Source organism: Tupaia chinensis, unplaced genomic scaffold (assembly GCF_000334495.1).
Source record: "Tupaia chinensis unplaced genomic scaffold, TupChi_1.0 Scaffold000099_1, whole genome shotgun sequence".
In the NCBI taxonomy this organism is placed as follows: Eukaryota; Metazoa; Chordata; class Mammalia; order Scandentia; family Tupaiidae; genus Tupaia; species Tupaia belangeri.
In genome coordinates this window covers 5,156,874-5,168,850 of record NW_006159563.1, presented here as the reverse complement: position 1 = coordinate 5,168,850, position 11,977 = coordinate 5,156,874, and the positions used below count along the sequence as shown (strand labels likewise).

The 11,977-nt window shown below is 36.7% G+C and overlaps 1 protein-coding gene across 4 annotated transcripts in view; it reads left to right on the top strand.

The window, feature by feature from the left end:
- The window catches only part of TENT2 (terminal nucleotidyltransferase 2), a 76,976-nt gene that overhangs the window by 9,455 nt on the left and 55,544 nt on the right, over positions 1-11,977 (top strand). For all 4 annotated transcript variants that reach the window (XR_003548566.1, XM_014585930.2, XM_006143520.3 and 1 more), the window contains 3 exons: positions 256-429; positions 636-725; positions 3,575-3,812. Coding sequence is in view for 3 of the 4 variants with exons in the window: in XM_014585930.2 (XP_014441416.1) it covers positions 293-429; positions 636-725; positions 3,575-3,812 (465 nt within the window). In the remaining variant the exon portion in view is untranslated. The remainder of the gene's footprint in view (positions 1-255; positions 430-635; positions 726-3,574; positions 3,813-11,977) is intronic.

The window sequence follows — 11,977 nt, the reverse complement described above, 5'->3', positions numbered from 1 at the left end:
GCACGCACACGCGCCCCGCGTGAGTTTTAAGCCACCAGGTCCGGGACACGAACCGCGGTCGACTACGTGGGAGTCCAGCGACATAGCCATTACGCTAACTGCTGGTTCCCAACCTACTTAAACTTTTAAGAATAACTTTTCAAATGAAATTTATAATTTAGTAGCTAATTGTTTTAAATAGCAGATAATAGGTATCAAAGAGTTCAGTATCCTTGAGCTGTAATCATATAGTATTGTCTTTTTAAATTATTCTAGGTAGACGAATACATGTTCACTTTCAGTGAACAAGAGCATGTTCCCAAACTCAATTTTGGGTCGCCCGCCCTTCACTCCAACCCATCAACAACATAATAACTTCTTCGCTCTGTCACCAACTCTTTATTCACACCAGCAGCTTATAGATGCGCAGTTCAACTTTCAGAATGCAGAGTAAGTATGCTGATATTCTGGCCCATATCATTGATACATTTCTTTTTCTATTTGACATAAACTATTTTTGTATGAAATGTTTGAAGGAAGAGAAAATGTCATTAGTTCTTATTTTCTTTTGTTCAGTGTTTAGTTTTTCTGAAATTGTTTTTTGTTTTTTAAGAAAAAAATATATGTTACTACTGTTCTTTCTTTGTTTTTGGTAGCTTGTCTAGAGCTGTGTCATTACAGCAGCTGACATATGGAAATGTCAGTCCAATACAGACCTCAACTTCCCCATTATTTCGAGGAAGGAAGTAAGTACTTCTCGCTTAATTATTTTAAAAGAAATATTTGCATTTCTGAGAAATGTAAACAGTATATCTTTTATTGAAACTGTATGGGCATTCTGTCTTAAATTTTGTTTTTGGGCCTCTGTGAATCAGATTGGTCATGGAATTTTAAAAATTGATGTTTTTAAAAATTTTCACAATGGGCTAGCTAGTGGCATGGTGGTTGGGATGACTGGATCCCACGTGGCTGACTGTGTGGTTTGAGTCCCATATCTGGCAGTTTGGGAAATGCCAGGTGCATTTATGTGTGTGCCCAGAATCCCTAGAGGAGAATGAAGGAGAGAGGATTGTGATGTGGCTATCCCTCTGAGGGGGTGCTTTCTCACCTTCCCTCTCTCTTGCTGTCTCTCTGGCAAGCACATATGCCTTACAGTAAAATTATTTTAAAAATTTAAAAAGTTTCAAAGATTCTTTTGTTTATTCCTGTCATTATCATAAGTTTTGGATGGAATAATCTACATTTCTTTAGATAACATTTTAATTAATGTTATTTACTAAGTCAGATGACCTTTTGTATTTATGTGCTAGGATTGCCACAATAAAGTACCAACAGACTGGGTGACTTAAACAATGAAAATGAATTTTCTCATAATTCTAGAGACTGTGAGTCCAAGGTCCAAGTGTCAACAGAGCTGATTTCTTCAGAGGCCTCCTTGGCTTGTGGAAGATACCTTCTTTATTTAAAATTAATTAATTAATTAATTTTTGGGGGGAGGTTTTTGCTATAGGGTGCATGCGTTGCCAGAAAGAGAGAGAGAGACAGAGACAGAGACAGAAAGTGAGAAATCACCCCCTGGGGGGAGGGGCATGCTGCAATCCCTTCTCCTTCATTCTCCTCTCGGCATCTTGGGCACACGAACACACGCGCATACGTGCACACACTCCTGGCGTGAGTTTAAGCCACCGGGCCTGGGACTTGAACTGGGTCGACTGTATGGGAATCCAGCGACGTAGTCATTACGCCAACTGCTGGTCTGGAAGACACCTTCTTGATGTTCTGTCATATTGTCATTTCTTTGTGTTTTTCCTCTTTGTAATAAAGTATACTATGTGGTTTTCTTTTGATTTATCTAAATCCATATACACGTAAGTTTTCATGATAAATATAGTGAAAATTTCTATATCATACAAAACTTTCTACAATCAAGTCAGGAGCCAATTAATTTTAACTTATTTAATTAAGAGAAATTCATGTGTCACAAAATAATTATACTAGAAATTGAGAGATGATTATTAAAATAACATTTGTTGATATTTGTAAGATACTGCTGCTACTTAAAAACATAAATGTTGCATAACTCTTAAGTGTGTTAAAAATAACATTAGCTAAAAATTATTAATCACTATGTAGTAGATATTGTTCTAAGGGCTTTATAAGTAATGATTTGATTAAGTCTCACAGTGCTTAATGAGGCAGATACTGTTATCCCTCTTCTGTTGAGGAGCTGAAGCATACAGAGCTTAAGTAAATAATTCAGTTAGAAGTAGCATAGCTGAGATTCGAAATCTAGCAGTGTGCCTCTAGATCCTATGTTTAAAAGCACTGTATGTTCTTCAAAGTTATCTTTGGGTAAGTTTATATAACAAATCTAAAAGTGTTGATTTTTTTTTTTCCTTCAGATTTTTATTTTTAGAAATTGCCTTGATAGGCAATTTGTGAATCATAAATGAAAATAAGTTCCATTAATTAATATTTTACATATATTTGAATCTAAAATTGACTTTTTCATTAGAAGATATTCTACACATAGACCTCTAAATTACTTTTACTTAGAAACAAAGATATTTTCCTGCATAACCAAAATACCTTGATCATGCCCAAGAATTTGATAGTCATACAATACTGTATTCTGAAATGCGGTTTATTTTCAAATTTCCTCAAAACGTCCAGTGTTTGTGTAGCTTTTTAAAGCAGTATCTCTTAATTTGGTCTTTCTTATTGATGAGCTAGAACATGTGTCCAAAGAGCCCTTTTTTATAGATAGTACACAGCTCACTTAATCTATTTTTTTTTTTTTTTTTTCAGAGAGGTTTTTGCTATAGGGCGCGTACGCTCGCCAGACAGACAGAGAGAGACAGAGAGACAGAAAGCAAGAAATCACCCCCCAGGGGGGATGGCCATATCGCAATCCCTTCTCCTCCGTTCTCCTCTTGGGATCTTGGGCACACATGCACATGCGCCCGGCGTGAGTTTTAAGCCACCGGGTCCGGGACGTGTACCACAGTCAACTATGTGGGAGTCCAGCCACATAGCCATTATGCTAACTGCTGGTCCCAATCTTACCTTTTTTTAAAAAAAGAATTATTTTATTTAACTTATTTATCTTAATTTGACTGGAGAGGGACAGAATGAGAGAGGGAGAGAAAGTGAGAAAGCAAGTCGCTAGGTCTGGGACTTGAACCATGGTTATCCATGTGGGAGTAAGCACCCTTAACTGCCACGCCACCTGCCTGCCCCAGTCTTATCCTTTTTATGCTAAAGTTTGGGTCTTTTGTTCTTAGTGATTCTATAAATAGAAACTTTTCTACAAAGTTGTCACTGGCAAGATGAAACAGGGTGGTTCAAATGCAGAAGGCTAGAACCCCAACGTATGGTTAGTTTTTTCTATATGCATTATTAATACTCCTTTTTCCCAAGGTGTTAAGAGGCATTACTTACGCTAAAAGTGAATATTTTTAAGACTCATTAGAGCTAAAAATGTGGCCTTATTGAAAATTGTCATCTGTTTTGATAATCATATGTTTTGAATTGTTTCCTGTTTGTTTTCAGAAAGTTATATCTTTTATCACTAAGGTATATTGCTTGTTTTCAGGAGATTAAGCGATGAAAAAAACCTTCCTCTTGACGGTAAACGGCAACGTTTCCATTCACCCCACCAAGAGCCAACTGTAGTTAACCAGATAGTGCCTTTATCAGGTGAACGAAGATACTCAATGCCGCCATTGTTTCATACACACTATGTACCAGATATAGTCAGATGTGTTCCACCTTTTCGAGAAATACCATTTTTAGAACCTAGAGAAATCACACTGCCTGAGGCCAAAGATAAGGTAATAATAATGTAGATTTTAGTTTTGCCTTTGGGGAATCTAATATAAATAATGTATTAAAATAATCAGAAATATCCAGTGTTTTAGACTAAATAGTATTTATCTGATATCGTTGTGTTGTTTAAGGTACTATTCAGCCCAATTTTCTGTCTAAATAAGTACTTTGAGTTTTGTTACCTGCTTTTTTATAACTATCAGGAGATCAGATTTTTAAAATAAATTTGGGATTACAACCTCAGACATTTGCTTTCTGAGTTCAGGGAGTGCCCTTGTTACTTATTCTTATTTTAAAAAATTAGTTTTCATGTGATTATTTTAACAAAGTATTAAAAATAATTTTCTTTAGAGAGATTTGTGTTTATCATGAACTTTTTTTTTATTTAAATTTTTGTTTTTCTAGAAAGGGTCTTGCTGTATTGCAGTCCTTTTGCCTCAGACTTCTAGGTTGCTGGGACTACAGGGATGCACTACCACATGTGGTTCTTTTTAGATAGGGTCTTGCTGTATTGCCCAGTTCAGTCTTGAGTTTGTGATGCTCCTGCCTCAGTTTGCCAAGTCACTGGGATTACAGGACTGTGTCACTGTAATCCTTTAGATTGGACTGGGAACCCAGGACTCCCATGTATCTTTGCAGTGCATGACACCGTGATTGGGCCTATCATGAAGTTTTTGAATAATAAAAATAGAGAGTCCAGGAATCACCGAAGTAATACATTTGAATTGTATGATCAAGAAAGATTTTTCAAAAACATTATTTGTAAAAAATAATTCCATGCAGCAGTCTTTTGATGATTCTCACCTGTGGCGTTTGGGTGTTCTCCTCTCAGGAGTTTGGGTACACCACACACATGCCGTATGTGATTTTCAAGCTGCCTGGTCTGGAACTTGAATCATGGTCTGCCATGTGGAAGTCCAGTCTCGTAACCACCATGCCATGTGCTGGCTCCTCATGCACAGTTTTTACATGTGAATTATCCATAAACTTTGAAGACACCCCCGGCCCATGAGTAAGAGCATGCAGTATTTTTTTCTCTTTCAGTGCCTGACTTATTTCACTTAACATAATGTCCTCCAGCTTACTGATGTTGTCTAAGATGACAGGATTTTATTTTTTAATGGCTGAATAGCATTCGATTGTATATATATTCAACATTTTCTTTATTCATTTGTTGATCAGTTTAGGTTGTTTTTATATCTTGGCTATTAAAAATAGTGCTGTAGTAAACATGGGGGCATGTATCTTTATGATATACTGACTTCCTTTTGTTTGGGTTTATGTCTAGTGGATTTGAGGATCATGTGGCAGTTTTTTTTTATTTTTAGTTTTTTTAAAGATTTTCATACAGTTTTTCTTAAGGGCTGTAATAATTACATTCTCACCAACAATATAAAAGAGTGCCTTGTTCTCTGCATCTTTGTTAGCATTGATTATTTTTTCTTTTGATGATAGTTGTGTTGAATGGAGTAAGGTGATATCTTATTGTGGTTTTAATTTGCATTTTCCTCATGATTAGTGACGGTGAACTTTTTTTTTTTTAATATTTTTGTTGGCCATTTGTCCTCTTTTGAGAAGTTTCTATTCAGGTAATTTGCCCATTTTAAAAATCAGGTTATTTGTTTTTGTGCTAATGAGTTGTTTGGGTTCTTTGTACGTTCTGGTTTTTAATCCTTGTTGGATGTAGTTTGCAGTTATTTCCTCGAATTCTGTATGTTGTCTCTTCACTCTGTTGATTCCTTTGTGGTACAGAAGATTTTAGTTTGTTATAATTATGTTTTTCTGTTTTTGCTTCTTATGATTTTGAGATTTTATTCAAAAACTCTTTCCTCAGACCAGTGTTGCCAAGCATTCTCTGTATGTTTTCTTCTAGTAGTTTTATGTCTTTTTTTAAAAAAAAATTCCAGAGTGGGTTTGCATTTGATGAAGAGAGAGAGAAAGTTAGAAGATTCTCCCATGGACTGTGGTCACAGTGCAATCCCTTCTCCTCCATTTCTCCCTCCTTTCAAGAGGGCAAAGCATGCACATGTGCCTGGTGTGTTTCCCAAGCCATTGGGTCTAGAACTCAGCCTATGTATGTATTCTACTAAGTGGGGTTCAGCCGCCTTAAGCACCATGCCACTGACTGACCCATTGTTTCAGTTTCTTCACTTCCTTGCCAACACTTGTGATACTTATTATTTTGTGTTTTTGATTTTAGCCATTCTAGTGGGTATGAGATAGTATCTCCTTATGATTTTGATTTGTATTTCCCCAGTGACTAATGATGTTGAGCATTTTTTGTTTACTTGCTGAACATTTGCATATCTTTGGAGAAATATCTTTTCACATATTTTGCTCTTTTTAAATTTTTTTTTACCGTTGACTTGTAAGATGTTTTTTTTTTTTTTATTTATTCATTTATTTTAATTTGACCAGACACACACATACACACACACACACACACACACAGAGAGAGAGAGAGAGAGAGAGAGCAAGCAAGTTAGTAAGCTACCAGGTCCAGGACTCAAACCATGCTCAGCCATGTGGGAGTATCCCGCGCTTCAACCACCACGTCACCTGCTGGTCCCAAGAGTTTTTGTATATGAGGGGCCTTCCCAAGGTTTGTGGAAAAACAGAATTAAAGTACAAGTTTGTTTTGTTAAAAAAAATGAAACTCATGCATAGTTTTTTTTTTTTTTTGGAGAGGTTTTTGGTATAGGGCACGTGCGCTCGCCAGACAGACAGAGAGAGACAGAGAGATAGAAAGCGAGAAATCACCCCCCAGGGGGGATGGCCACGCCGCAATCCCTTCTCCTCCGTTCTCCTCTCGGGATCTTGGGCATGCACCCACACACACCCGGCGTGAGTTTTAAGCCACCGGGTCCAGGACTTGAACCACGGTCGACTATGTGGGAGTCCAGCGACATAGCCATAACGCTAATTTCATTTTTTTACGATTGGTCCTGTTGTCCTAGCCCAATTTATTGAAAGAACTATTCTTTTCTATAATTCTTTTTTTTTTTTTTAAACATGAAATAGGAAAAGCAATCAGGCAAAACCAGTCAGAGTGTGGAAAAAGAAGTAAAATGTGAAAGATTAACTTGGAATGTCTTAGTACCATTCCTTCTTCCCTTCATTCCCTGGCTAATCCTTGTTTTCTCATTTAAATAAACACTTATAATGCTATAATGTGAAAGCCTGTAGTATGAATCAAATCAGACCAATTCTTAAATCTATAAGAATTTTTAGTATATTGGATTTTTTTTTAGAGTGGCTTTTGCGTTTAGATGCATGCACTTGCCAGAGAGAGAGAGAGAGAGAGAGAGAATGAGAGGAAAAGTGAGAAAATACCCCTCGGGCGATGGCCATACTGTAATCCATTTTCCTCCTGGGATCTGGACATGTACGCACATGCGCCCTGTGTGATTTTGAAGCTGCCAGGTCTAGGACTCTAACTGCGGTTGGCCATGTGGGAGTCTAGTGACGTAACCACTACACCATTTGCTGGCCCCAGTATATATGGATTTTTAGTACTCATATATGCTGGTAGGCCCATTTTATATAGAATTTATTATGTGTCGATCCTGAAAATCCTCCATATTTTTGCTTGTATTTATCTGTTTGTAGTAATTAACTTTAAGACTGAATAAATAACTACTAGTTCTGTATATACAAGTTCTGTATATGGACTAGGCATATGTTTGGTTCAGTAAATTTGATATTATAATTTACATTAGTCAGTGTAAATCATCTGGTAATGTATGGCTCTGTATCAATAACTCTTTCTTTGCTTAGTTACATAGAAAAAAATTTTAAATCTTTTGTTTTTGAAATTATGCATTTGTTTAAGAGGGATACAGATAGGTTTTATGGTCAAATCAGCTTTTTTGAGGACTCCCTTCTCTTTGCTTAGGTGTGGGAGAAGGAAGGGAAACAATTAATTATGTGTTTATTTTTTTAAGTGAACACCTTAAGAAAACTAACATTTATCGATATCTCTTGTCTTCCAGGCATTCTACATATGCTATGTCATTTAGTCCTTTGAACAACCCCATGATTGTTCAACAACATGGATATTATCCTAATTTTATTGAGGCTCAGAAAGCTAAATAACTTGCTCAAAGTCTCAGCTAGTAAGTGGCAAAACCAAGATTTGACCCTTGTCAAATAATAATAATAATACAATAATAATAATACAAAAAGAAGGAGCTCAAATAATTAAAATCAAGGATAGGGAGATGACATTCTTAGTACTCACTGTAATAGCAGGTAATCTGTGGCAGTAATAACTAATACATATTGAGTGTCTGTCTTTGCCAGTAATGTGTGCAGTAGTTTGCATGGTTTACCTCTGCAGAGCATAAAGCGAAGTGAGGGTTCAGTGTGAGATGAAAGATAGTGGTTTGAGGCCTTGAATGTCCAGGAGAATGCCATTGAAGATCTTTGAAGAGAGAAATGGCACATTAGATTTGTAGTTTTATGAAAGTAGTTCTTGAAATATTAGCAGAGTTTGGTGTAGAATGATGTGAGCCTGGAAAATGAATGATCATCTTGAAGCCTATTAAATTCATCCAGATGACAAATGCTGGAGCTTTGAGTTATGGCAGGTGGTAGTGAGAAGGTTGGTTTGTAAGGAAAACTGAGAGAATATATGGAATGATTGAGTATATGAAAGAGAGGGAGAGAGAAATGTGTGCCTCCAATGACTTAATTCTTGGCCACCAACAGAGATAAGAAACCTAGATTTTGGGTGTTTACGTTGGTTGAGGAAATACTCAAGAGGTGTTTGGAACTCTGGGCAAATATAACATTTGTACTCTTGATAACCCTCTGTTCTTCAAATTGCACACTAAGCATAAGGGGCTTAGTAAAATAGGATATGGTAGGCTATTCAAAACTTGAACAGTTTTGCAGCCAGAACACTATCAAGAATAATAACTGTTAATTTGAACAGTGCAGGCAAGCAGTTCAGCATGGTAGAATGTTGTTGCAGGGGATATTTAAAAATATAAAAGTAGCATTGAGTTACTGAGACAAGGCAGTTAAAATGGAGCTTAAAATAGTGAGGCTGCTGTTAAGGTAGAGATGAAAGGAAACGCACAATATAAAGCTGTGTGAGGCTAGGGATGTACTTTCTTGAGCAGGATGCAAATGCTTATTTTTAGTTGTCTTAGTTCTATAAGGGCTTCTTCCTGTGTGAGAGCCCTGCCAAGGGCTTTTTTTTTTTTTGTAAAGCTTATAATTCTCCAATTTCAACTTGATATAAATTGTGTACGAAACCACTTCCATGCTATTTTGACATCATTCTCCTATTTACTAATCACGTGTAAGTTATTGGTATTGTAGAAAAATATCTAGTAACTGAACTGACGGAATACGTTTGACGTTGAGAAGCAAAGTTGGGGCCAGAGATATGGATCCCAAAGATACCTGTAATGAAAGTGACCATTGAACTTCCTGGAATAGAATAGATTTTCTGTTTCTTTAGTATTCAGCAAGTATTTGTGAGTGCTAGGTATGGAAATACAGTGTTGGCCAATTACATACAGTAATTTGGTCTCTTTACCTATTACATACAGTACAGTGAGAGGGAGGGCCACTTAAAAAATAGTCATATAAATCACAGTTTTATTTAGAAATTTGTGTTTTGAAGGAAAATTACAGTGTGGAGATAAAGTAGTTGAGGCTTCTGGGAAAGCCTCCCTTAGAAGACAGTTTTTGATCTGAGACCTGAAGGATGAGTAGGAGTTAATTATGTGGCATGATGGGGTAGGGGAAATGCTTAGAGGGAGGAAATAGCCTCTCAGAAGGTCCTAATGGAGAAAGGAACTTACAAGGTGCAAAGAACTGAAAGGAGGCCAAGATGGGTAGTGCTTGTTAAAGAGAGTGTTTCAAGGTGTGGGGAGGGGATGATAAAGTTAGGACCTGTAGGTCATTTTGTTCTTCAGCCTAAGAACAGAAGCACACTAATCAGGGTCTTTTTTAAGTAGAGAAAAAGGTAAAGATTATTTTGACAACACTGTGAAGAGCAGATCGAAGTAGTGCAAGCATGGTTGTGGGGAAATTACCACAATGTTCCTGGTGAAAGATAAAGATGTACCTTGGATTAGAAAATGCTGATGCTGAGATGAAGAGAAATGGATGGATTTAGGCTATATTTGGGAGGTGGAACTGAGAAAACTTACTGATGGATTAGATTAAGGTGTCCTTGGTGTGGAAGGGCTGTACTGTGCATCCTAGGATGTTTAGCAGCATTCCTAAGTTTTGCTCACTAGGTGCTACCAATCCCTGGTTGTGACAGCCAAAAAGACTTCTTCTCTGTTGTCTTTTTTTTTTTTTTTTTGAGTGGGGAAGTCTGGGGCAAATTTGCTCCTGGTTGAAAAGAACCAGTGGATCAAGGGTGAATGTTGAGAACCACTGGATTAAAGGCAAAGATACTGAGTGAGGATCACTCTCCAGTTTCTGGCTTATACAACCAGATACACGGTGGTATATTCACTAAGGCAGAACAGAATGAAAGTGGGACAGTATTTATGTGTATTTAATAGGGATTGCTGCATGAATTCTCTGGATATATTGTCTTTAAAATGCTTTTTGAAACATTGGAGTGGATATTTAGAGTTGATAGTTGAATACATAAACATCTAGAATTCAGAAGAAATGTACTGACTGGAAATGTACTTGTAATTATCGGCATACAGGTGGTGATTGAAGCCAAGAATATAGATAAAATTCATGAGGAGAACCTGTGTCCAAGACTGAAACAGGTTGAGGAAACAATAGAAAAAAGAAATAGAAACTTAGGAGTAATATATGATTAGTTTGGGAAATTCGACTGTGAGTGGGAGAGGCTAAAGTTGGGAGGTTAAGACAGAGGTTTTTTTTTTTTTTTTTTTAAGGTGAGAGAAACTTTAGCCAAATGTAAATGTTGATGGGAAGAATTCACTAGAGAGGAAGGAGGTTGACCACTCAGGAAAAAAAGTAACAACCATAAATATAGTTTTCTAAAGGTGGATAGAGAAGGAATGTGTCCTGTGTATAGGTGGAATGATTGGCCTTGGGTAAGAGGAAAGCTTTCTCAAACTGGAGAAAGGAGAGGATAGGTGTAGATACTGGGAGGTTTGTAGGTACGAGAGGGAGAAGTTAACAAAGTTCTCATGGCTGAATGACTTCTTCCTGTTTTCTCTGCATCACTAAGCAAGATTGTCCGTTGAGAGTGAAGTCGGGGAGAATAGTGGAGAAGGACTGAAATAACTTTTACTGGATGCAGGGAATCGGATTGACTGGATAGAGCAGAGGTGGTTTAAAACAGTATTTGTTGGGTTGTGTGAGGGCTTACTTAACATTGATAATATATGAATTTATTATTAATAATAATAAACCACTGATTTATTATTGAATTGGCCAGCTCCAGGAAAAGATCTTGTTAGTACAAGTTTTCTTTAAGGATCTACATATTTTGTGTGTTGTAAACCTAAAGAATTGAATTTTGAAAATGGGTACCCTCTGAGTTTAATATTTCTTCTTGGTTTAAAATTTTTTTTGTCTTGTAAGTTGCCATGTTAACAAACAGAACTCCCTCAGTCAGAAATTTGAGTTACTTGGGGCCAGAGGTGGCATGGTAGTTAAGGCTCTGGACTCCCACATGGCCAACCATGGTTCTAGTCCAGACCTGAGGCTTGCTTTCTCACTTTCCCTCTGGCGAAATTAAAGAATAATATTGATAATAAAAAATTAATAAATAAAATAAATAATTATTTTTAAAATAAATTTGAGTTACCTTTATGAAATTTAACTTTTATTTTATTCTAGTTTTTATAAACATAGAGAATACAACAGGTTTAGTTAAAACCTTTCTCATGTAATTAGACTGTACTTAGGTACATCTCATTAATCCTCCAGTTTCATTCACATGCCGGAATCATGTTGTTATAGCTTATATTGATAAGTAGACATCATAATATGAACTCTTTAAGTCGCTCACAATCTAGATAGGGAAATAAAACATGTTATAGGAAGTTAAAAGAGGTTTTTGCAGGACTGGCAAGTGGCATGGTGGTTAGGGGTGCTGGACTCCCACATGACTGACCATGGTTCACAATGTGGACCTGGCAGTTTGGTTGCTTGCTCTCTCTTTGTCTCTGTCTCTCTATCTTGCTTTAGTCAAATTGAAAATAACACTACTGAT